A 25,565-nucleotide genomic window follows, 5' to 3' on the forward strand; every position below is an offset into this window, starting at 1 on the left:
TTTCCCTGGAAAAGTTTGGGAACAACGTGAAAGTATGAGTACCTGGGGGATTTAACAGCAACAAAAGGAGGACAACAGGAATACATTTTATTAGTAGTACAATTTATTAGTTAGTAGAAACCATTACCGCGGGTGTCAAAAAATGATCGCCTAGGGAAACACAAAGATCGTTTATGCCTTGAAAGCTAGTTCATGTTTCAACATTTGCCCAGCTAATTTGCCTGGAAAGTTAGGGTTGTTCAACCTAAGTAGAAAAAAAAAACTGCAGAGGAAATGGTGGAAACCAAAATAATTTATCGTATCGACGAGGAGGAGACGCCGTACCTGGTGAAGATCCCCATCTCTTCGGAGGAAATCACCCTGTTAGATTTTAAACAAGTCCTCAACAAACCCAACCACACGTTCTTCTTCAAGTCTATGGATCAGGACTTCGGGTGAGTTGCGGCTGTGAACGCGCATCCTGGAAAGGCGTTTGAATGTGGCTGTATCATTGTTCAGTGTTTGTATCAGACTCAGAAGTTCCAATGGGCTTTGGATTTTACTTTAGTAGATGATTATCTATAAACATAGTATTTACATGGTGTTTAAAAGCAGTACAATCTATTGATTATGCTATTTTCATAGTCTTCGAAGATGCAGTAATACAATGTACAAGAATGGAAAATACACAAAAAAATGGTATGATATTTCAAATAAACTATGGTGTTGCAATGGTTTCATTTGCAAATATCATGAATGAAATTATACTTACCAAGATTACCACGGGTTTTGTATTTCCAAAAAGTATAGTTTTTGAGTACATGAATTTCAGTGCAATATGACAAAGCACCCTGATGTTACTAGCCACAGCACAGTTTTGTAAGGGTACAATATTCAAAGAATTAAATAAATAAATAAATAAAAATGAGTATCATTTATTAATATCATACATTATTAACATTTATTAATATCATGAACAAAAACATTTTTTAGCACATTTATCACACATGGTACCCATTCAGAAAAAGTGCTGAGATTCAATTCCACCTCAATTTTTGTAATTTGGCAACACAATTATTGTTTTAAAGAGCCTAACTAAGGCATGCATGTCTGTAGTAGGAAAATCCCCTGAGTGTTTACTGAAGCAAGCAGAAAGTAGGGTCTGACAGTTAATGTTATTGAGGGGAATGTGGCTTTAGAGCAGCTGTTGACTAAATCAACGCACACCAGTGGTGCTGCAAATGTTGCTATTAGTTTCCCCTCTAATTACAGGAACAAATCCTGTGGTGGTTAGCAATATTTATTTACTCCACAGTAGTTTTTATTTATAGATTGATAGATGGAATTTGGTGCATCCCCTTACAAAAAATATCATGGTTCAGTGATGTTATCAGATAGTAATGCTGTGGTGTATTTAGATGTGGTATGGTTTGGTATTTAAGTGGTAGTGGTACTATGAGGTCCTACTATGAGAAAAATTATAGAATCCCATTTTATTATCATATTTTTTTTTCCAAATAGACCTGTTATTGTCAGTGTTAGCATCCATACCTTAAATGCTGTATGGTAGAACAGTGTACACCACCCAGTCTGCACCCATTTTGTCTGTGAAATCCAGGGTGTTTTTTTTTCTGTTGTTTGTGTTAGAAGGTATTGTGCCAAACTGCCTCCTCTCAGCAGCTGTTTGTCCTATATATGCCCACCTTTCCCATGAACCTTTGATAGCAGAAGCATGTGCTCGCTGTTCCACACAGAGTATGCTGGTTAAAACATTAAAGCTCTGATTTTTCTCTGCTTTCTCCATTATTGTTGCTGTAATGTGCGTTGGTAAAGCCATCCATACACTGTATTTACACAGTACGCTGTTCTCGTCCAGTGTATGACCTTCCTGACCTTAGAGCACTCACAGTAAAAGCCACCTGTAGCATTGTTTTATCACATACACAACAACACACAATGTATGGTAGCACAGTAAAAAGACTGCAGCTTCTGGATGTGAATAAAGAATGTGTTCATTTAAATAAAATTTTACTTTAGATTTGTATGGTCCATTTTTAGTTGTAAACTTTGGCAATTGCCATTCAAGCTTTCTGTATTGACTTTATTGATTTAAAAAAACTATTGTTCAGTTTGAAATGTATGCTTTATTTATATAGCAAATATCCATTTTCCATTGTTGTTTTTAATTGTAACTGCTGGAGGCCATTTTGGCTGGTGACCAACATTATGGCAATTCATAGGTTTCAGTCACGTGACTTTTTTGTCGCGGCCGCCATCTTTAGGATCTTGCGTAGCCTCTCCTTGGTGATCGGAAACCAAAATAACACTTCACCTACAGCGAAAAACAATGTTTTTCTTTTTCTTTTTTTTTTAAATAGATACATTAGGATTATATCCATATTTACTGTCAAGCGAACTGCTGACTGAAAACATACAATTTGGCCTCATACACAATACACTCGGGCCAGTTTCAGGTAAATTCTCACCTGCCAGAGACTTGCCCGTCTGCCGCACCCGGCCAGGATGTCTGTGTACTCAATGCCAGATTCTGGACCCAATCAATCTGAGACAGCCATGACTGAGTCAATCTGAGATAAGCCGTATCCATCCAAGCCGGAATCGGTCCGTTGTGCAGCACGCCAGAGACTTAGCCTGTTCATTAATAACTTGTACTGTTCATTAAAGGAGAACTCCATGTCCAGATCAACAATTTACAAATAATGTACTCACCCCCTTGTCATCCAAGATGTTCATGTCTTTCTGTCTTCAGTCGTAAAGAAATCATAGTTTTTGAGGAAAACATTCAGGTTTTTTCTTCATATAATGGACTTCAATTGTGCCCCCGATTTTGAACTTCCAAAATGTAGTTTAAATGCAGCTTCAAAAGGTTCTAAATGATCCCAGCCAAGGAAGAAGGGTCTAATCTAGCGAAACGATTGCCCATTTTTTTTCCAAAATATATATATATTTTTAGCACAAAAGCTTGTGTAGCACAGGCTCTGAGATGCACGTTCACGACACTATTGAATCACGTCATGTGGAACTACAGAACCCAGTGTTTACAAAGCGAACGCGCAAAGACTAAAAAAGTTCAAGTAAAGCCAGGCTAAAACTACGAGATTGTCGAGCACCACGATCGGTCCTGATGTTCGGCATGGATTATCTGGTAATGTGAGACATTCCCAGATCTAATCGTGCACCTCCTGATCTGCTCTCACAAATCATGGCCGCCCCGATCATATCAGTTGGATAGTGGTCCATGGAGGAAACTGCTTCTTATGTTTCTGTAGTAACACAGTCTTTATAATATGTTGAAAACATACCATAACCGGAGCAAGGAAAGCTCTGGAGTGAAATAGTCTCAGTTTTCAGCATAGTGAGTGCATAAAGCTGCTTAGCACGCTAGTTAACATATGTAAACATTAGTTGCTGAAATGACGACCTGTTGCGTAAGATCACGTTAGGTGCTCCCTCCGTCATGATAATCTTAATAATATTTTGTAGTGTGTGATGCGCCACAATTTTCAAATCTTGTAGTTTGTGCATGTTTAAGATTTAAGGGAAGATAATCTGCAAAGATTCCCCTTATGTGTGCGCTGCAACCAGATTTCATAATCACTTAGGATTTTAAAAATCCTGTAGTGTGAGCCAGGCTTAAAGGGGTCATCGGATGCCCATTTTCCACAAGTTGATATGATTTTTTAGGGTCTTAATGAAAAGTCTATAATACACTTTGGTTAAAAATTCTCAGTGGTTGTGTAAAACAACACCCTTTTTACCTTGCCAAAATCAGCTCTGCAAAAATCATCTCATTCTGGTTGAGGCTGCTTTAAATGCAAATAAGCTTTGCTCGCCCCGCCCCTCTCTTCTCTCTGTGGAGAGACGAGCCTGTTTACTTTGCTGCGTTTAGCCGCGTTTAGCTTAGTAGTGATGGGAAGTTCGGATCATTTTACCGACTCGGACCTTTGAGTCTCGTTCAGCAAAATGAACGAATCTTTTTCCGAGTCATTTCGTTCATTTTAGCAAAATATAATTAAAATGTTACGTGTTGCTTCCCTAACAAATCTACTGCTTACACAAACATTGATTACACTACAAACAAGACAAAACTGTAATGCTATAAGAAACAGAAAAGATTAATTAATTGTTTACCTGGGTCTTTAGTCTATGATTAGCTCACCTCATCTGACAAGTTTTTGGGTTGAGTCGTTTGTTCATCACGTGACAGCCTCATAAGACGTATGAACGACTCGAAAAACCCGAAGACTCGAAACAGGTGAACTAATTTCAGTACACAACCTAATAGAATGTTGCGCATGCGCGACTGAACAAATCACTCCCCGAGACGACTCGTTCTTCCCGAGTCACATTAAAGATCTGTTCAAAATAAACAAATTATTCAAGAATGCGCATACCAGAGCCTGTGCTACATGAGCTTTTGTGCTTAAAAAGTATACAAATTTTTATTTTTCGAAAAAAATGACAGATTGTTTCGCTAGATTCCTCGGCTGGGATCGTTTAGAACCTTTTGAAGCTGCATTTAAACTACATTTTGGAAGTTCAAAATTGGGGGCACAACTGAAGTCCATTATATGAAGAAAAATCCTGAAATGTTTTCCTCAAAAACCATAATTTCTTTACGACTGAAGACAGAAAGACATGAATATCTTGGATGACAAGGGGGTGAGTAAATTATTTGTGAATTGTTGTTCTGGAAGTGGAGTTCTCCTTTAATATTTCACTTAAAATTGATAACGTTATCTACCCAAAACGTTTACTTTCATTTTAATTATACAGATTAGAATACATAAATAACATGGCTTAACAAATCTATAAACATCTCATTATGAAAGCAATTTTAAAGTCCATTAAAGAACTCAAGTTGATCAAGCTGGCATGAGTATTTATTTCCACAACAATTTATCTACAAAACCATGTAATTACAGCAAAAAACAGCAGTTTTAAGTGTAGATAAAATATTTAACACCTTTTGCAAAATTATCCATGCATTTACTTAAATGAATGAGGCATTTATATACACTTGGACTGTAACATTTAATAAATAAAGGTATTTTGAAAAACTTGGTAAATGGCAAAGTTTTGGAATTAAACATTTTATACTTGGTACTCAGTCAAAGCATCAGTGTCTGGGTGATTAGAAATGACACTATATAAATCACACTACCAGAAAGGGTCACCTTATCTTGACAATTCATGTAAATTAATGCAAGCAGAGTCTGTCTACCTCAGGAACCCCTTTTGTCACCTCATGAAAGTGTGTATTTGAGGAAGGTTACTATTTATACGCAGAAATTGACTTAAAATGACTTGGCGCATTTTGCGTATAATATGCACGCGAAAACTGCATATTACGCACGTCAAACACATGCATATTATATGCACGCCAAAGTCAATTTCAGCGTATGAATAGCACACCAAATAAAAACTAAAAAAAGCAGGTTGTGATCACATAATTTTAAACTGCTAAACCCCTGGAAGGTGTCCAATGATCTAGTAAGCAGAAGCATTGAAACATTAAGTTCGAAACAGCGCTAAAGCAGAGAATAGTGACTTGTCACAGATCAAAGACATCTCGTTGATTTGTAAGCTTTAGGTGGAGCAAAATTAAAGTCCTATGGCAAATTAGCAGTCTTGCATGCGAAATTAACATTTTGCAAGTTCCTTTGTGAACTCGCTAAAGAAAAATGTAAAAATGCATCTATGCTTATGAAAAATATATTAAATCGCAATGAACCCATACATCCACATCTCTTGGTAAATAACTAATTGTTATTTCCTGTTATCACAGCCCACAGCACAGCAGATAGATGGAATTGCAATTTGGTCCTACAAATGGCAGCCGCACCACTGTGTAACGTCACATAAAATCCATGAATATAGTTTTATACAAAAATAGCTAATAATTTACACAAAAATCTAAACAATTAAACAACCATTCAAAAGGACACTTATTGAGCACACTGTTTACTTAAAAAAACAGTATATTCATTTGTGTGCGTGTTTGGAATTACCACCTTCATCCACAGTTATCGGCCAATGTCCTTAAAACTCAAAATGGTGAAATACTGTTTGTTTTAAATGCAAAAAAGCATTCTGTGTGAATAGCCACTTAGGACTAGAGATATATTTTTAGTTACGGTCTTTCACTGAAAAAAATAGTGTAATTTTAACTGTCCAAATATTGTAAAAATGCTACTGAAAAAAAGTTTATAGGTTAACCGTAAGTTTCTGTACTATATACAAAGAAGAACCAACCAGATATTTAATGTAATTTTACAGTAAAATGCTGTTAATTGTACAGTAGAGTTGGGTTTTATGTTATATCATCTGTGGTTTAATGAATGTTTATTGCTTTATTTAAGTGTCATGTGTGTTACCATGTCAGTATGTTACACGTTACAAAACAGATTTTAGTAGTAGTGTGTGTTGTTAAATGTACTGGTTTACATTTGAATTTTCTTATTTGTAAATTACAGTTTTATACTGTAAAATTTACAGTTTGTTCTGTAAATGGTTTTACAGTTTTTCAGTTTATTTATTTTATTTTGTTACAGTATTCATAGAGTAAGAGTGGTGGATCTTTTTTTTCTCTTTTAACTGTTGTCAATGAAATTAGAAAAAAAAAAAACACATGAGATGCGAGTTGAACTTTCTTGAATGTTGTATTTTTAGAGTGTGGTTTCATGCTCAAGATGCAAGTGCTTCGGTCAAACACATCCGTCAAGCACTTTTATTTAGAAAATGCTGTTATTTTCTTCATTCTTACAGAAGACTTACTGTTAGTAATAGTCTTTTGTTGTTGTTGTTAGTCATTTTGAATTGGAATTATCTTGAACTGATTTTTTGACTTCCAAAATTAAATTTTTCCTGTTTAATTTATATTATTAATGAACATATAGGATATGTTTAAGACAAGTTTGCTCAATATCTGCCTTATTTCATTTATCTTTTCTGCAAAAATATTAAACAGTATGTAAGAGTTATGGGCATTTCTGTCCTTTATAGTTATGCAAATTAAATGTAAATTCTAAATAAAACCTGAATGACATGTGCATGTTAATTATACTACTGTTGTACTATCCTACTTTTGTAGCTCCCAGTGGGGTCTTTATTTGCCTTGATAACTTCCACATGTGCTGGTTGCTTTCAAAAATGTGTGTCATTTATTGTTTAGAGAAGAAAGCTTGAAGCAAAGAATAATGGCCAGGTGGAGATTGTTATAAATTAAACATTTAAGTTCAACATGATTTTGTTTGCATGTGTAATGCTACAGTATGTTTCTTATTTTCACTTGCTTTGAGTGATGGTAATTTACTGTTCACTTAAAAATATTCCCTGCTAAAAATATTTTACAGTTTTGACATTTAGGGGGAGGTACAGGGGTTGGACAATGAAACTGAAACACCTATTTTTAGACCACAATTAGTATGGTGTTGGGCCTGCTTTGGCGGCCTATACAGCATCATTTCATCTTGATAATGACAAATAGAAGTCCTGCACAGTAGCCAGAAGAATTCTGAGCTATTCCTCTTGCAGAACAGTGGCCAGGTCACTACGTAGGAAAACATTTCCTGATTCACTCCTCCAAAACACCCCAAAGTGGCTCAATAATATTTAGATCTGGTGACTGTGTAGGCCATAGGAGATGTTCAGCTTCACTTTCATGTTCATCAAACCACTCTGTCACCAGTATCGCTGTGTGTATTGGTGCATTATCATCCTGATACACGGCACTGCCTTCAGGGTACAATATCTGAACCATTGGGTGCACATAGTCAACCTTCACACTCTGCCCTTACTGGTGGAATGTGCAGTCAGTGAAGATTGGCCAACAGGCTGGGCAAATATAGCCATGAAACCTCCAACACTATACTGGCCAAAGTTTGAGTTTCAATGTCCAACCCCTGTATGTCTGAAATTAAAATAGATTAGAAGAATATATTTAAATGCCACTGGTAAACAGTTAGCTTAAAAGTACAGGTAAACAAGATATTCTTAATCAGAACTCTTTATTATATTTTTAAAGGTTCAAAACCACAAATCACATAAACCTGGATAAATATGGTGATAAGTTATTATCTGTAACAGCCTGGAAATATGTAAATGTGACTTGTTTCCAGACAGACTTAAAGTCCACTTCCAGAACAAAAATTTACAGATGATGTGCTCACCACCTTGTCATGCAAGGTGTTCATGTCTTTCTTTCTTCAGTTGTAAAGAAATTATGTTTCTTGAGGAAAACATTTCAGCATTTTTCTCCATATAGTAGACCTCTATGGTGTCCCAAGTTTGAACTTCCAAAATGCAGTTTAAATGTGGCTTCAAACGATCCCAAATGCAGTTGTAAACGATACCACCTGAGGAGGAAGGGTCAAGCATTTGAGATTAAAAAGTATTTAAATTGTATTTTTTAATGTAAATAACCAATCGTTTCACTAGATAAGACCCTTCTTCCTCGGCTGGGATTGCTTACAACCGCATTTGGGATCATTTGAAGCCGTCTGTTAATGCAATATCGATTTCATCAAATATAGGTTGTGGGCCTTCCTTTATGACTAAATAGTCTTCTTTACATGGTGGTATTTTCCATATTTTACTGCATTTTCCTTCAAATCTTCCTACGTCCCTGTTATTATTGCCACATGATTTCGTAATGTGAGTGACACAATGACAAGGTGGAACTAATCCAGCCAATCATAGTGCAGGTGGTATAAACACGCTTATCATGCATCTTTATGAACAGAAACGAAAAGCCACAAATTAATCAAATCAATTAACTAGAAATAAATGTAACAAACGCATAGAATGTGTATATAATACCACATTTCATTGTACAGTTTAATTACCTCCAACTCTTTTTCCATGTCTTCCAAGCCATTGTTTCTAACATATTTTCTTTTGTTGTGGTTTCTTATTTCTTTCGGATAAAATAACTGCAGAGACCAATTGAAGGGTCAGTTGATCGTCCATGCTTAAAAATATGGCCTATAATCGCTGTAATTTCTTGTGGCAGTTTATGTGAGAAAACGTATTTTCACTGATGGTTGGGAACGCCTCTTGACTGAATGTTTTGTAGTGTGTGCACCTCGTTGGCGTTGTGTTGTGTTGTGTGTAGTATGCGCGCAGCTATGACAACAACAGATGAGAAGAAATCTTGTTGTGTAGTGTGAGCAACACAGTGATTCAGCTCTTAATTACCTTTTTTGTAATTATCTTTGTATTTGTATTGTTTTTTTGTTTTTTTTGTTAACAACTGTTTATTGATTTTTTTTTTCAAATAACAGTAATATAAAGCAAAAATCAATTGTGCAAATTAAGAACCCACCCCTGGTAGACTTTAAACAAAACAAAACAAAACAAACAACAACAACAAAAAAAAACAAAAAATGTACAATGTAGACCTTAATAATAATAATAAAAATAGTAATAATAAACAAATAGATAAATAAGATATAATAAAATAATTTTACAACGATTTTAGAAAAGATGACACAACATTAAAAGCTGAATCCCATAGATTTACAGTTTTGACATTAGATCCATGTATACGAGAAGCTGAGAGTTCCACTGATATAATGTCCAACAAATACACCTTACACAGCCTGCGCAGCCATTTCCCATACAAATAGCTTACCACCTGTTTATGCCTTCTGCCATTTGCCTTCTGCCTTCTTTCTCTCATAGACATCCAATTATGCCACCCATTACATGGCAGAACAGTGTGATGGACATCCTTCAGCCCAAAGCAGCCAATGACCAGCAACGGCAGAGAGACGACAACACAAGTGGACACCTGACACCCAGCCTGAAATACCAGGAGCTGGCCAGCATCATCATCTCTTTGACCCACACCCTTGAGGGTCTGAGACAGGAGACAAATGAACTGAAACTGCAAGTCACAGAGGTCAAAGGGAACTGACCACCCACTCAACAAGAGAAGGCACAAAACAGATGCAAGGAACCTGACAGAATGGCGAAAAAGGAAATCACCAGTCTTCAGGAGGCTCTGACAGCTGCTAGGTACCGAGAGCAGCTCAGAAAAGCCACCAGACAGGATTTGAAAAGAGAACTGTTTTACACAAAGTAACTGTTAAAAACAGCCTATGTGGAACTTAATAAGAGAGACACTAGTACTAAGGTCTTAGAAGGCTATCTGTATGCAGCCAGAGCTGAAATCCAAACCTTGACTCAGCAATTTTGCAGCATTAAAGAGGTGCTTGACATGGTCCAGAATGAACTGAAACAGTCCTACAGCCTGCAAATGGACTCACCAAGTAAAAGACACCCTGCTGCACATCACACAGCCAGCTCATCCCCCTCATCTCTGAACACAAAGCCCTCTGCTGAACACTATCAGTTTCCTGAAAATCTCGGCAGCCTCAGAAGGAAAATGATTCATTCAGGCCAGCCCTGAAACAGCACATGGAGAAACACTCAAAAACCTCATCTGAATGACCAGAAACATCCCTGTATTCACACCAGATCTTGAAGAAGGCCATGACATCAACGCCTACATGTGAGACATAGCCCATTCACACATAAAACATAAAGTCTTTACTGGTAAATTATCATTAAGAGATCATGTGTGAACAGTACCTTTTCAAAAATACCGGTAAATTTGTTCTGCCAATTTACTGGTGTAAGAAGTTGTAACATTACCAGTAGACTGCCTGTAATGTGCTCTGTGTGAACATGGAATGAAGATTACCAGTATGAGCATGTAAATCAGGCTGATGAATGAAGTCAGGTTTGGCCCAAATTGACCAATCATAGCATTCTTATGGAGATGACGTGATTACTCTGAGCTGTTTACAAAGCTCTGCTGCTTTTTTAAAATTATTTTTGGTTGTTTGTTTGTTTTCTTTCAAATGTTAATATGCACTAGATGGACATCTTTGACCATTGCATCTCATCTCGCAGCTTTTTCAGAAAGCATCCAGCACTGGCACAATACAAGACACCTCTACAGAAAGCCCCTAGTCAGCCAAGGACAGAACCGTCACCATGGCAACAAACCCAAGTTCCAGACCAACCACTGAGAGAAGCCATGGGGGTAAAAAAAAAAAGCCATGGTTTTTATTTCTTTAAAAAAGCAACACAACAGTAGGGGCACTGCTTTGGGCAAGCAGTGTATTTGGTGTATGACCCAAAACCTGGTAAGTCAGCATTGGCTCACTGACCCTCTGAAGGTGTGACCTACATAGAGATTAAAAGGCCTTACTACATCACTGACTTCTCTTTCCTCTCTCATCATCTTCTCCTCTTCCACTTTATCTTCTGGATGCTGCTCGTGTGCTGACTTGGCAAGCCTCAACTACAGCCATGTCTTCACTTTCCATCTGAGAGAAAACTTTTTCAATCACCACCGAATCTGAATAACATCTTTGGAGTTTGTCATTCTTCAAACCCGGAAGAATGTGATTGCAAATCCAATACCATCAAACATTTGAACCACTGAGACTTTCCGAGATTGCATCCGGACGCTCATTCAACGACCAAGGCAATGCAAGTATCGTACATCTAACTAAACAAAACATAGGTTTAGTATAAGCTGTAGACCCCACTGTAGAACAGCACTGATGGTTTCACACAGGTGGTGTTGTGTTCTTGTATTATTGTCACCAGCAGAGGGCACTAATGGTTACTAGTTGGTACTAAGTTGGTAGCTATAAAAGGTGTAGGAGAAGAATGAATGGTGTGCAACCATGTGGCAAGCTGTTTGTGTGAGGCCGTAGGCCATTTGTTAATAAAAGCCTTGAATTGTAATTCTGAGACTGGACTCTTCATATTTACCTGGCCATAGAAGACGCAACAGGTGGTTAACTGACTCCTTTTCATAGCTTCATTCCCATAGCTTCATATTAGTTTGACATACATTACTATGTATCTATATGCATCTATTTCATATCATATTATCAGTGTTTCTTTCAGCTTGAGCTTGTATAAATGACACTTAACTACGTTAATTTTGTGTGTCTCTTTGATATGTTTTGGCAGGGTGGTGAAGGAAGAGATATCAGACGACTCTGCAGAACTTCCCTGCTTTAATGGAAGAGTGGTTTCTTGGGTAAGAGATGGCTCTTTCCACATTCAGTACAAGCATAACCTGCTCTTGAACTGTTATTATTTTGCTGTATCTTCAAAATGTTTAAACACTATCTACAGTAGATTGGTAAATAGGGATGGGCATTCTGTCAATATTTACAGAGTAGATAGAAGATTATTTATAATGCATCTTAAGTGTTTTTGAAAACATTAGCTGTGTCCCAAAGTGAAGTGCACGGACTTCGAAGGCCACGCCTCTGAAGTGCACGAAGGACCCTCTGAAGTGCATGAGACGCTCCACCTTCGCAGGATTTCCTAATTGCGCCACCAGGTGTTCCCGATTACCGCTCCTGTTGCATAGCAACGGTGTGAGAGGGGCCCTGCCATCCTGACCGGTTTAGACGTTTAAGTTATGGAGCCAGCATTGGTCATATTTGTTTTTATATTTTATGTTTTACTGGAGGAGATGGTGGGGATGTACCTCAGGCTTGGCCAAGAGCATGGCCGGGAAAATTGTATTGTTTTGCTGCATCCTTGCCAGATTACAATTTTAAATGCATTCATTGCGTTTGAACAGACTTGAATAATGTAAATACATATGGAAAAAAATACAAAACCATGCACACAGAAATATATAGCAGTTCAAATACTGACTGATATATTACCAAGGTGCGATTTTATAATAGTTCATTGTCTTGATGGTGAACATATTCGGAAACCCTGATTTTAGGCAGTTAAGTAACCATAAAAATAAAACTATGAATAAATAAAAACAAATTACGCATTGTTCACCTCAATGTTCAGCAGCAGCAGAGTGTTTGACATGCCTCATTCCACTGTCTACCGCACTGTCCACCGAGTCACTGAGGAGTTCGCCATTCGCCACCAAGAGATTCACCTCCCCGAAGACCCCAGAACCACATGGAGGCAGGGCTGGACTTAAAATTCATGTTGTTTTTCTAATGTTAAACCTAAGCTATGTTGTAAATAGTTGTAAAAAGTTTTTTCAGTAACGTATAGAACAATTTTCTTTTAATGTGAAAAAAAAAAAAAAAAAAATATATATATATATATATACATATATATATATATATATATATATATTTACAGGACAAAAATAAAATAAACGTATAGAAGAGTGTTTTGTAAGCTGCATTACAGAAATGTACACATTGTAATTTACAAATTGTACATAATTAGCTCTCTTTTATTAACAAATGTGAATATACAATACAGAAATACAAAATGTACAAAAATTATTCATTTCATTCTTAACTTACAAAAATAAACTACAGAAATTAGGTTGTTTCATTGACAGTGACAAAAAAAAAAAAAAAATTACAAATTTGCGACACCTGCAATCCTAAATCAGAGCAAATAAACCATACCCGTTAACAACAACAGCACAATGAATTTCAGCGAAAAAAACAAAACAAAAAAAAAACACTCTATTAACTTACTTTGTATTTAAGTCTTTGCCCAGCAGGCTCACTTTCTCTAAAATAGTCCTACAACAAGAGAAAATGGAAACATTAATAATATAAAGAAAGGTTTGCAATCTTAACATTAGAAAACATGACACAGCAGGACATGCATACAAAATACTAAAGTGCTAAAGTTTGTTTACTTACATTTCAATGTGAATTCCCCAACAGAACTCTCACCCTTCATGTTCTTTGAATATAAATCCCATCGTCATCTGCGCGCAAGTGATTCTGGGATATGGTAGGGTGCAAAGTGTCCATCAGATGTACACTTCATTTTCCTGGGAATCGGAGACCGCATTTGAAGTCGCTTTCGAATTACGGCAGCCTTTGTCGCGCCGCGGTGACGCATTCGGCCTTGGAATGCGCACTTCGGACGGTGCATTCTGATTTGGGACAGCTTACGTCGTGACGCAATCGCCCTTCAAATTCGCACTTCGGAGTCCACAGACTTAAGTTTGGGACAGCCTTCTTCGCGCCGCTGTGACGCATTCGCACTTAAAATACGCACTTCGGAGTCCGCGCACTCCACTTGGGACACAGCTACCGAAACACCTAAAAGGAATACAATTGTTTAAAGAATCCAATCATCAGACAGTGTCAGGCAACAACATTTGAACTTTGTGAGCTGAAGATGAGCAGTGGATAAACACTGTAAATTGAAGCGGTTAATAATTAGTTAACTTGTTAATTAACCCAACCAAATGCATCCTATGTATCCTCAATGTTTGGAGATGGGCACAAATACAAGGAAATAAAATAAAAAATATATATAAAATAAAAATACAAAATATGTCAGTCAAAATACAAATACAGTATTTTGTGTTTTGATAATACACAAAATACATTTCACGAGTTCACACTTACATATAATAAACAGAGTAAAAGTTATGCATATTTGGCGTGCTGTCCGGGAGAGGGCTCCGAGCTCGGTAATCATTCCCGAACCCGGGGCACTCCCCCTGCCCAGGGAGAGGGGTCCGAGCTCGGCATTTGGCCCGAACCCAATAAACGCTCCCCCAAAAGGCTAATAAATCGCAGGACAGCAGCCAGATAACCCCCAAAATTTGCCTAGCTTGGGCTGAAGGGATGCTGGACGTTGGTTGTAGTAGCGGACATGGGGGAAAATACGGGAGGAGCTCCTGCAGGCACTGCTGCGGTAGAATATAGAAAACCTCCTGCGGGAGTGGAACTTTTGTGGCAGTGGGGAACTATGAATGAGACTCCTGCGGGAGCGGGCGTTGCTGTGGCAGTTGGGGACTATGAATGAAACTCTTGAGGGAGCGGGCGCTGCTGTGGCAGTGGAGAACTGAGAAAAAGGCTCCTGCGGGAGCAGGCGCTGCTGCGGCAGTGGGGAACTGAGAAAAAAGGCTCCTGTGGGAGCGGGCACTGCTGCGACAGTGGGGAAACTGTGAATAAAGCTCCAGTGGGAGCGGGCGCTGCTGCGACAGTGGGAGGGAAATACAGAAGAAAGGTTTCTGTGGGAGCAGACACTGCTGCGGCAGTTGGTCGTAATACGGAAGAAGGGCTCCTGCGGGAGTGGGCGCTGCTGTGGCCTCTGTAAGAGAATGTGGCTACTGCGGGAGTGGGCAATGCTGCGGCAGTGGGTCGTAATACAGAAGAAAGGCTCCTGTGGGAGCGGGCACTGGAAAAAGAATGAGGCTTCTACAGAACGGGTGCTGCTGCAGCATCTGGAAGAAAATGCGGCTTCTACAGAAGCAGGCACTGCTGCGGCATCTTGAAGAGAGAATGTGGCTTCTGCGGAAACAGACGCTGCTGCGGCATCTGAAAGAAAAAGTGGCTTCTACTGAAATAGATGTGGGTTTGTGGAAGTGGGCACTGCTGTGGTAGTGGAAAGTAGAGATGAGTGGGAAGTAGAGATACAGGCTCCTGCAGGAGCGGGCACTGCTGCGGCATCTGAAAAGAGAATGTGGCTTCTGTGGAAGCATGCTCTGCCTGCTGCAGTATCTGAAAAGAGAAAGTGGCTTCTGAGGAAGCATGTGCTGCTGTGGCAGTGGGGAAATGGGGGGGGGGGGGCCGGGGGCTGTTGCGGGAGCGTGGTGCTGCCGGGATGGTTGAAGTGTAGATGAGCTACTATCGGTGTTAAAGGGGATGGCTATGGCGGGTCTAAAGTTCGAGTGAATGGGGATAGACTGGTGTTAGAGGGGTCGTCTGATGAGAATTCGGTGAGCTTCTTTGATATGGAAGCAGTCTGACCGCATGTAGGTTTTGAAGCCTCTGGCTTCTGAAGACTCCTGATGCTGCTGGCTACAAGGGTTGGTTCCAAGGCAAGAGTATTTGGAGGGATGGGTAAGGAATGGCAGAAGTTAAAGAGAAGGAAGGGCATGCAAGGAGAGAGGAGAAAAGATAGCTGCCGGAACCGCTTGCAGAGGCACGCTCACACTTGGGGCAGCCCCGGGAGCGATAGCTGAAGAAGAGGGGGGGAGACAGGGAATGGCAGGCATTGTAGCCTGCGCTATTAGCGGAGGCGGCCTCACACTAGAGTTGGATGGTGGGGCTTCGGGCATAAGTGGGGTAAGGAAAAAGGCTGTGGATGGGTCTACGCCATTAGTGGAGGAGGCCTCACACTAACGTCTACTATGGAAGCTGGAGGTCACTGGAAAGGAAAAGGGGTTATTAGGAGTGGCAGGAAAAGACTGAGATGTGTGGGCCTGTGTTGCAACCGGAGGCAACCTTGCACTTGCTTCAGCTGCTGTAGGTCATGGAAAGGGAGAGGGGTTTGTGATATCCTCAAGAGGCTATGAAGTCTATGTAGCTAGCATCTGCTATGGGAGCTGGAGGCAACTGAAAAAGAAAAAAGGGGTTAGAAGTAACAGGAGGAAAGACATGCGAGGGCCTGTGTTCCAAGCGGAAACGGCTTGCGTTTGCTTCAGCTGCTGTAGCCATGGGCCATGGGGTTTGTGACACTCAGGGTAGAAGGCTGGAAGTCTGTTTAGCAATTTCTCAGACTACCCTAGCAACGAGTGTAGCTATTTTAACGATTTATTTGGCAACCTTTAAAAGTAGAAATGATAAAAGGCATGCATTTTTATTTATTTATATATTTTTTTTTTATTAATTTATTTACTACAGGACTAGTAACCTAGACACTTGAGAGGTGCCTAGCAGTACACACTTCACATATGAATTAAGTTGCAGAATGCATTTGTTCAATAGTTGTTTATGTATGATACGCCTTTTAGTTTGTACCCGTGATTGTTAATAATTTACTGTTGGTCCGCTGTGATAAACAGTGAAACTCCTCTCTTCCACTGTTGGTCTTATCCAAGAAACAAAATTAATCTTATGCAGGTAAATCTTGGCTAAGACCAAGATGGCGGCGCGTACACATTACGCAACGCGTAAACGCGTACAGTTTCTGCAGTTTTGCAGTATTTTACTTGCTCATCTCGGGTCTGTTCGTGCAGAACAGCAGTGCTTTTACATCGTATACCCGACAGGAGCTTTTGGATATTGGTTTGTACATTCCCGACAGCTTTATCAGAAATTATCGACTCGTCCCTGAGATCGCCAGAACACCCGAGGCTGCGCACCCTACCCGGCTGGGCGGAAGTGCTCGAAGACGGCGTCGAGACCGTAAACAAAGACGGGGGAAGCGCGGAGGACTGAGAGCTAAGCTAAAGCTAACACCACACCGGCTCTCTTTACCCAGCATTTTCCTCGCCAATGTACGGTTGCTGGTGAACAAAATGGATGAGATTCGACTCCACATCAACCACAGCAAGAGACTCTGGAACTGCAATGTCATGATTTTCACTGAAACATGGCTAAACAGCGACATATCGGACAATGCTATCGCTCTAGCTGAGCACCACACATTCCGGGCAGACAGAACGGCGGATGACTCCGGTAAGACCAGAGGCGGAGGATTGTGCATTTATGTTAACAATGCTTGGTGCACGAACTCTGTTATTCTTGGGAGACACTGCTCAGCTAACCTAGAGTTTCTCATGGTTAAGTGTAGACCGTTTTATCTGTCACGGGAGTTCACCTCCACCATTATAACTGCTGCTTACATTCCTCCCGATGCTGATGCCAAGCTTGCTATGAACGAACTTCATGTGGCCATCAGCAAACAACAAACTGTTCACCCGGAGGCTGCATTTATTGTTGTGGGGGATTTTAATCACTCCAACTTAAAGACAGTACTCCCCAAATTTCACCAAAACATTTTTTGTCACACCAGAGGAAACAAAACTTTACACCATGTATACACAAACATGGCTGAAGCCTATATTGTGACCCCCCTCCCCCACTTGGGACAATCAGACCACCTTTCTTTGTTCCTCACCCCCAAGTATTCACCCCTCATCAACCGTGTGAAGCCATCAGTGAAGACCATCAAAGTGTGGCCAGCGGGGGTAGACTTCACACTCCAGGACAGGTTTCTACACACGGACTGGAGTATGTTTGCTACTCAGGCCACCTGTGGCTCTCACACGAACATAGACAGCTACACTTCCTCTGTTCTGGATTACATAAACACTACCATTGACAGTGTTACAACACAGAAGCAGATCAACATATACCCAAATCAGAAGCCATGGATGAACAAGGAGGTGCGTATCCTGTTAAAGGCACGCAACACTGCCTTCAGATCAGGTGATGCACAGGCCTACAGCACTTCCAGGGCTAATCTGAAGAGGGGTATCAAAAAGGCTAAGCACTGCTACAAACTAAAGCTAGAGGAGCACTTTTCGAACTCTGACCCTCGACGCATGTGGCAGGGCATCCAGGCCATCAGCGACTACAAACCCAGTCACTCCACCCCCACAGCCACTAATGTCTTCTTTCTGAATGAGCTTAATGACTTTTATGCTCGCTTTGAGAGAGACAATAAAGAGACTGCCACCAAGATCGCCTCCTCAACCGACCACTCACCCTTCACTCTTACCTTCTCTGATGTCTACACCGCACTGAGCCGGATCAATGCACGCAAGGCTGCTGGACCAGACGGTATCCCTGGGCGCGTACTGAGGGCATGTGCTGAGCAGCTCGCTGGGGTATTCACAGACATTTTTAACATGTCCCTTGCCCAAGCAGCTGTACCAGCGTGCTTTAAATCTACCTCAATTGTGCCAGTGCCGAAACACTCTAGCCCAACATGCCTGAATGACTACCGCCCTGTAGCACTCACACCCATCATTATGAAGTGCTTTGAGCGGTTGGTCCTGACACACCTAAAGGACTCTCTCCAATCCTCACTGGACCCACTCCAGTTTGCCTACCGTGGCAATAGGAGTACTGAGGATGCATTCTCCATAGCGCTGCACTCTGTACTCACACACCTGGACAGTACAAACACCTATGCACGAATGCTGTTTGTTGACTTTAGCTCAGCATTCAATACTGTCTTACCCTCTAAGTTAATCACCAAACTCAGAGACCTGGACATTAACACCTCACTTTGCAACTGGATTATGGACTTTCTGACCAACAGACCTCAGCATGTTAGGTCAGGCCACATCTGCTCCACTACCATCACGCTCAACACTGGTGTACCACAGGGCTGTGTGCTGAACCCCTTCCTTTACTCCCTCTTCACCCACGACTGCAGGCCTATGCATGGATCTAACACCATCATCAAGTTTGCAGATGACACTACGGTGATCGGTCTCATCAGCAACAACGATGAGACTGCCTACAGGGAGGACATCAAGCACCTGGCCACTTGGTGCACGGACAATAATCTGCTCCTTAACACCACTAAGACCAAGGAGCTCATTGTGGACTTCAGGAAGGGAAGAAGCAGCTCACATGAACCCATTCACATCAAAGGGATGGCTGTTGAGCCTGTCTCATCCTTCAAGTTCCTGGGGACCCACATTTCGGAGGACCTATCCTGGACCACCAACACCTCTAGCCTGGTCAAGAAGGCTCACCAGCGCCTCTTCTTCTTGAGAACACTTAAGAAGAACCAGCTGTCCTCAGCCATCCTGGTGAACTTCTATCGCTGCACAATAGAATGCATCCTAACCAACTGTGTCACAGTCTGGTAAGGAAACTGCTCTGTTGCTGAGCGTAAGGCACTGCAGCGGGTGGTAAAAACTGCCCAGCGCATTATAGGGACTCCCCTTCCAGCCATTGAGGACATCCAGAAGAAACACTGTATGCGTCGAGCACGCAGTATTCTAAAGCATGACTCTCATCCCGCCCACAAACTGTTCTCACTCCTGCCTTCCGGTAGGCGCTTTAGGTGTCCCAGGTCAAGAACCAGCAGACTGAGGAACAGCTTCTTTCCCAGAGCGGTCTCCTTATTGAACTCTGCCCCCCACTGACACCTTTGCCCCCCTCACACACCCCTATACTCTCTCCATTACCATTGCACTATTTAATACTTATTGCACTACACTGTACATAACTATTTGGAAAGCAAATATCCTTTGCACAATACATTTGTAAATTTCTGATTACATATATATCTGTACATGTCTATTTGTAAATTCCTGTTTATAGAATATAGCAAACTGTACATTGTTTATATCTATCTGCAAATTCCTGATTACAGTTAATAGCAACTTGTATATATTGTTCATCTATTTGTAAATCTGATTATAGTTACTAGCAATCTGTATATTATGCTCACAGTATATCAATCTGTAAATATTACCCATAGTTCTCCTTGCACATATCCCTTTTAAGTGCACTTATAACTTATACCTTTATCCTGCACTTACTGCTTATTGCACTCCTGGTTAGACCTAAACTGCATTTTGTTGCCTTGTACTTGTACATGTGTAATGACAATAAAGTTGAATCTAATCTAATCTAATCTAAAGTGCTGGTAAAAGTACAGAAAGTTTAAGTAATTTCAGTGCGTATTATTAGCATATTGTGTCACGGTTACGTGATGACATTAACATACGATGACTCTTAGTAACGAATGACTGCCTTTAGCGTTTTTTTTTTTTTAATTGTTTGGCGACACAGGTGGCCTGCACGGCTAACGGAGGCAGCCTCGCACTAGCATCTAGAAACGGAAGCTAGAGGCCCGGCTACAAACGGCGCTGCGGCCAGAAGAGCAACGGTGGAAGGCTGATTCCTGCCGAAGCAGGAATCGAGTAAGTGGGGTGAGCGCTGGGCGCAGCCCAGGCTCGTTGGAGGCCTGCTGCTGCGACCCGATTATCGCGAAGAGCCGGGTCTTGTACGGGACAATGGCGGTGTTGAGCAAGGCAAGTTCGGGGCTTTGTTCGAGTGGATTGAGTTCGGGGCTTTTGCTGGAGTGGATTTAGGAGCGGGGCTGGCTGATTTTCAGGGTAACGAATAGATCGTGCGGATCCGCTTTGTTTACCCTCCGCGAGAATGATGCGTCGGAAATAATGAGCGTTTGCCTCATGCTTAAATACGGTCCGCTTTCCGATCGGAGGAATTGTTGGCGCGGCCGAATGATACTAGGATGCCGGGGAAGTTTGAAGTTTCGGCAGTGAAGGCGAGGTTAATCCTTGGCGTCGGGGAAATCGTGTGGCTGGACGGCCGCGACGAAGACTGACGGAGAAAGGGTGATCACGGGGCCAGTGGATTGCTGCGGAGGATCTGAAAAATCTTCTTCTTCTTCTTCTTCTTTCTATTTTTGGCAAACCGCACCTATCAGTGCATTACATCTGCTGGATCATGTTTCCTAGGGTTCTCCTCCCAGCCACATGCCAGAAGTCCCGCAGCGCTGCATGCACCATCTGCCTGCACCTCCAGCACCATGCAGCCCATAGATAAAGAAGCAACTCCTCTAATATATACTAATAGATCTAACACTCCACTACAATAGTCTATATATCATACATCCATACCTATCCACATTTATACTTTTCCACATTCATACCTAAAAGCTTTCTTATTTCTTAAATTAAATTCTATGTATTAATCCTGTACTATCTAAGAAGCTGAACAATGCATTAATAGTATTATGGCCCGAATCTGAGTTTAATATACTTTCTAATGATAACTCTTTCCTCTCTGTCCTCCATACCACCTCTTGAAACAACTCCCTTTCCTCTTCATACTTCCTACAGTTAATAACCACATGCTCAACTGTTTCATCTTGACCGCACCACTCACACAATCCTGTTGGATGTTTAAATACTAGTTGAAGTGTTTTATTCAGACCTGTGTGCCCACTTCTTAATCTTGAGATTATCATTTCCTCTCTCCTTGTTTTTCCCCTCCTCATTCCTTTTCCAACTTTCCTTTGTATTGCATATAAATGCCTCCACTTAGTCTCATAATCCCAGTACTGTTGCCATCTCAGCATCACTTTCTCTTTTATTGCAGACTTAATTTCACTTATACTATGAGAATTCAATTTCCACTCTCTCATCCTCTACTGCCTGCTTAGCCAACTTATCAACCTCTTCATTACCCTTTATTCCCACATGAGCTGGAACCCACATGAATTGTATTTTTATTCTCCTTTGCTGCAGAAAAAAAAGATTTTGAAGAATTTCCGTAACTAAATCTGGTCTTGTTTTTGATTGATGATTGCTAATACTCACTAATGCTGAACTTGAGTCAGAACAAATAACCGCCTCTCGTATTTCGATTTCTTTGATCATCTGTACTGCTAGCAGAATAGCCATCATTTCACCAGTATATACTGCCAGCTGATCAGTAATTCTCACCTTTTTCTTCATCTGAATCTTTGGGATATATACTGCTACTCCTACTCGTCCTCCACTTCTGGAAGCATCAGTGAATATAAGAGTATTATTTCCATACTTAATATTTATATACTCTCTTGCTCTAATTACTTCCATTGCCTTATCTCCATCTTTTTCCCTCATCTCCAATAAAGTTAAATCTACTTTTGGACATGGTATAATCCACAAAGGGATATGTGGATGAATGACTCTTGCCAAGCACTTATATTCATACAAACCCATCTCACTTATTAATCCTGTGACAGTCGAACCAAAACTCTTATACCTCATCAGCCCTTGCTCCCAACAGCTCTCTATTACCTTTTTTGTTGGATGCACTGCATCCTGACTCTTAAGGTTCGACCAATACACTGCCATCAGCTGCTGTCTTCTGATATCAAGTGGCATTTCATTTGCTTCTACCTGCAGAGATGCAATTGGAGTTGTTATATATGCACCACAACAGATTCTCAATGCCTGCGCTTGAATTCTATCCAGTTTTACTAAATTACATTTAGCAGCTATCCGAAAAATCCTAAGTATAGATCTCATTATTTGGACAGGGAGAAATTTGGGGCTGTGATATAGTAGCAAATGGGGCAAAACGAATGCTGAAAGTAAGACTGCTTCAGTTATTTATAGGGATTCTCTCTTGTGCTGATTGGATAGAGAGTGCAATTGCTGATGATGAATTGGCCGTGTTAATTATCTGCGCGTGCTCCTCCTGAAATTTGTTAATAAAACATCACTTAAAATTGACCATGCAATGTATTAAAGTCAGTATTAAAATTTAGTTTTTATTTAACCTATTTCTTTCCTTGCACTGCAGGAAGTAAGCGATTACTAAACAAACAAACAAATAAATAAAAATAATAATAATTTCTTTAATTTAATTCTTTAATTTAGCCAGTGAACTTGCTAATAATAGTTAGACTAGATTGTAGCTGGCTGCTGAGTAGTTTTGATTTTCTCACTGCTGATATGTATTGTACTGACTAATGAGGAATATCTCTTCTTCTTCATCCTAGCATGTATCCTTTTGCCACTTGGCTCGGTCCAGAGCATTGTCAGGGGTGATATTGACTGAGCGCATGTCCTCTGCCAAACAGTCGAGCCATGGCTTCTTTGGCCAGCTGTGTAGTCGTCATCCAGGTGGTAGGCTGATTTCACCACTGTGTCATCAGCGCTTCTGATTAAGTGGCCATACCAGTTGGGCTTTGTGCGTCTTGTCGATTATGGGTGCCACGCCCATATGCCTTCGTCATCTTCATTCCGGACACAGTCGAGTAGTGTGATTCAGACCATTTTCATCTCCATATCATGGAGGATCTGCTCGTGCTTTGTGGTGAGTGGCCAGCACTCAGAGCCATATAACACGACTCGGCATATGACAGTTTTGTAGATCTTGCCCTTGAGTTGTACGTCTGTAATTTGTTGCCATTTGAGCCATGCCACGTTGACCTGTGTGCAAATCGTGGTAATTTACCAAATAAATATTTTAGTTTTTTAATGTTTATGACTGTTATAGTGCCAGCTGTGGTCTGCTCTCCTCAAAACTTTGCATGCTTGTTTAGAATCACCTGTCACATGTGCTCAGCAGGTTTCATAAAGGTTTGAGTTTTCCATTAGGCCTTATAGCATTTTGGGTAAATTTGGACAGGCCCCTTTTCTAAACGAGCCTGTAATAGCTTCCCAAAAGGTAAATTTCAGTATTATGTCCAGTCATGTGCGTGATTCACTTTGCATGTCCTAAAGTTCGACCCCCAGATCTTAATTTGCAAGTACATTTTCATTGGGACCTATTTAATAATTAAATTTTTAAATACCCAGTCTATTAAGAAATATGAAGAATACATATTATTTCAGGAAAATTAAATATATGCCATATGCAGTTGATATACGTGTACATTATTCTTCTATTACAATATATTGATATTCGTACTGGCATTTAATGGCACTGTTCAATGGGTAAAGTAATTCATCAGAGTCAGAAATTCAACAAACAATCACACACACGGCTTTATTGAATGGAATGCTTATTCCAACGGAGTTCAGAGACTTTTGGCTGCTTTATAACCACCAGATTACGCTGTTTTCGACACTCTAGAAGATTTGAATTTTTTCCCGAAACAGTCAGAGGAAAGTCTCTGTGATCACGAGGCTTTGTTTGCCCGTCACTCCTGTCAACTGTTGAATTAATGAGCGTCACGTCCCGCTTGTTTCCTTTGAACCGGAAGACACTCCCACTTTTGACTCAAGGCCTCATGGGGCGTAGGAAACTTGTGGATAACGTTACTTTAAAAGCTTGCGCAATCAACTGTTTGTGAAATGGAGCTTTGTGCTCTTGTATTCTACCTTTCACATTCGGCACAAATCATATTGACGATGTATCTAAATGCTAACGTGCTCCTATGGTGACACAGTGAGGCGCTCATGTATATGTTTTGTGTTTGTGTGTGCCGGCATGATTACTTCAGCTTACCAGCAAAATCAGGTTAAGCAAAAAACAAATAAGATGTCGCTTTCTGCCATTTGAGTTTCCTTTCTGTCACAAAACTGAACTGAAACTCAAGTGTATATGTGTGTGTGTGTGTCTGTATATATATATGTATATATATATATGTGTACACTGTTAAAAAAAATGTTATTTTACAGGTAATTGTCTGTATTTTTTTTACAGAATTTTCCTTTTTTTCATTATACAACGAAATACCTGTTGTTTTACAGATATTTTCTGTATTTTAAAGTTCCACCATTGAATTTACAGATAATTGTAATTTGGCATTACAAAGTAGTGTGTAATTTTACATAGAATGTTATTTAATATTTACAGATCATTCCTGTAAAAATAGGGGGAAAATGGAACCACAAATCATTCAAAATGTCTTTATAAACATAGATAGTGTTTATGTGATAGATAGACGTGATTATGTGAGGGTTAAAGTGAGGTTATTAATGTCAAATAATAGTATTTGTACATACAATACATGTACTATAAATAATGCATTGTTTCTTTTTCTACTCTTTTAACCTTGTCTTGCAATGCTTATTTTAAACATTATTTGGCATTGTATTATTTTCCCCTAAGTTTCCTAACCACATCTATTATTCATTTGCATATTATGTCTTGTCTTCATGTTTTTCCAACTCTGCATTGCATTTGCTGTGCAATCAAGGCATGGCCCTGCATCAGTGCTTTATTATTACTATTGCTGTTGTTATTGCATATATACGTTATTACAAATTAAACTTTGGTTTATTTCTGGGTTCACCATGTCTTGGTAGGAAAGAAATGCCCATGTCACATTAAACAAAAGTTCACAATTTACGTTTTTCTTATCCATATTTTTTTTTTTCAATGACTTCAGCTACTATAATATCAACA

At 40.2% G+C, this 25,565-nt stretch overlaps 1 protein-coding gene across 2 annotated transcripts; it reads left to right on the forward strand.

Annotated features, from left to right (window-relative positions):
* Nucleotides 1–25,565, forward strand: LOC127162414 (segment polarity protein dishevelled homolog DVL-3). Of its 2 annotated transcripts, XM_051105199.1 has the most exons (4): nt 1–434; nt 9,685–10,516; nt 10,921–11,156; nt 11,309–11,500. In XM_051105199.1, exons 1-2 carry the CDS (start codon nt 274–276, stop codon nt 9,917–9,919), a joined length of 396 nt encoding a protein of 131 aa, XP_050961156.1. In that variant the 5' UTR covers nt 1–273; the 3' UTR covers nt 9,920–10,516; nt 10,921–11,156; nt 11,309–11,500. The 2 variants fall into 2 exon arrangements, with proteins under 2 accessions (XP_050961156.1, XP_050961157.1); XM_051105200.1 differs by lacking the exons at nt 9,685–10,516; nt 10,921–11,156; nt 11,309–11,500 and adding exons at nt 11,998–12,067; nt 23,209–25,565.

Source organism: Labeo rohita, unplaced genomic scaffold (assembly GCF_022985175.1).
Source record: "Labeo rohita strain BAU-BD-2019 unplaced genomic scaffold, IGBB_LRoh.1.0 scaffold_93, whole genome shotgun sequence".
Lineage (NCBI taxonomy): Eukaryota > Metazoa > Chordata > Actinopteri > Cypriniformes > Cyprinidae > Labeo > Labeo rohita.

Coding starts and splice junctions, on each gene's coding strand:
- LOC127162414 (XM_051105200.1), top strand. CDS start 274: ATGGTGGAAACCAAAATAATTTATCGTATCGACGAGGAGGAGACGCCG. Junction 435..11,997: donor TCTATGGATCAGGACTTCGG/GTGAGTTGCGGC, acceptor ATGTTTTGGCAG/GGTGGTGAAGGAAGAGATAT. Junction 12,068..23,208: donor ATGGAAGAGTGGTTTCTTGG/GTAAGAGATGGC, acceptor TCTTCATCCTAG/CATGTATCCTTTTGCCACTT.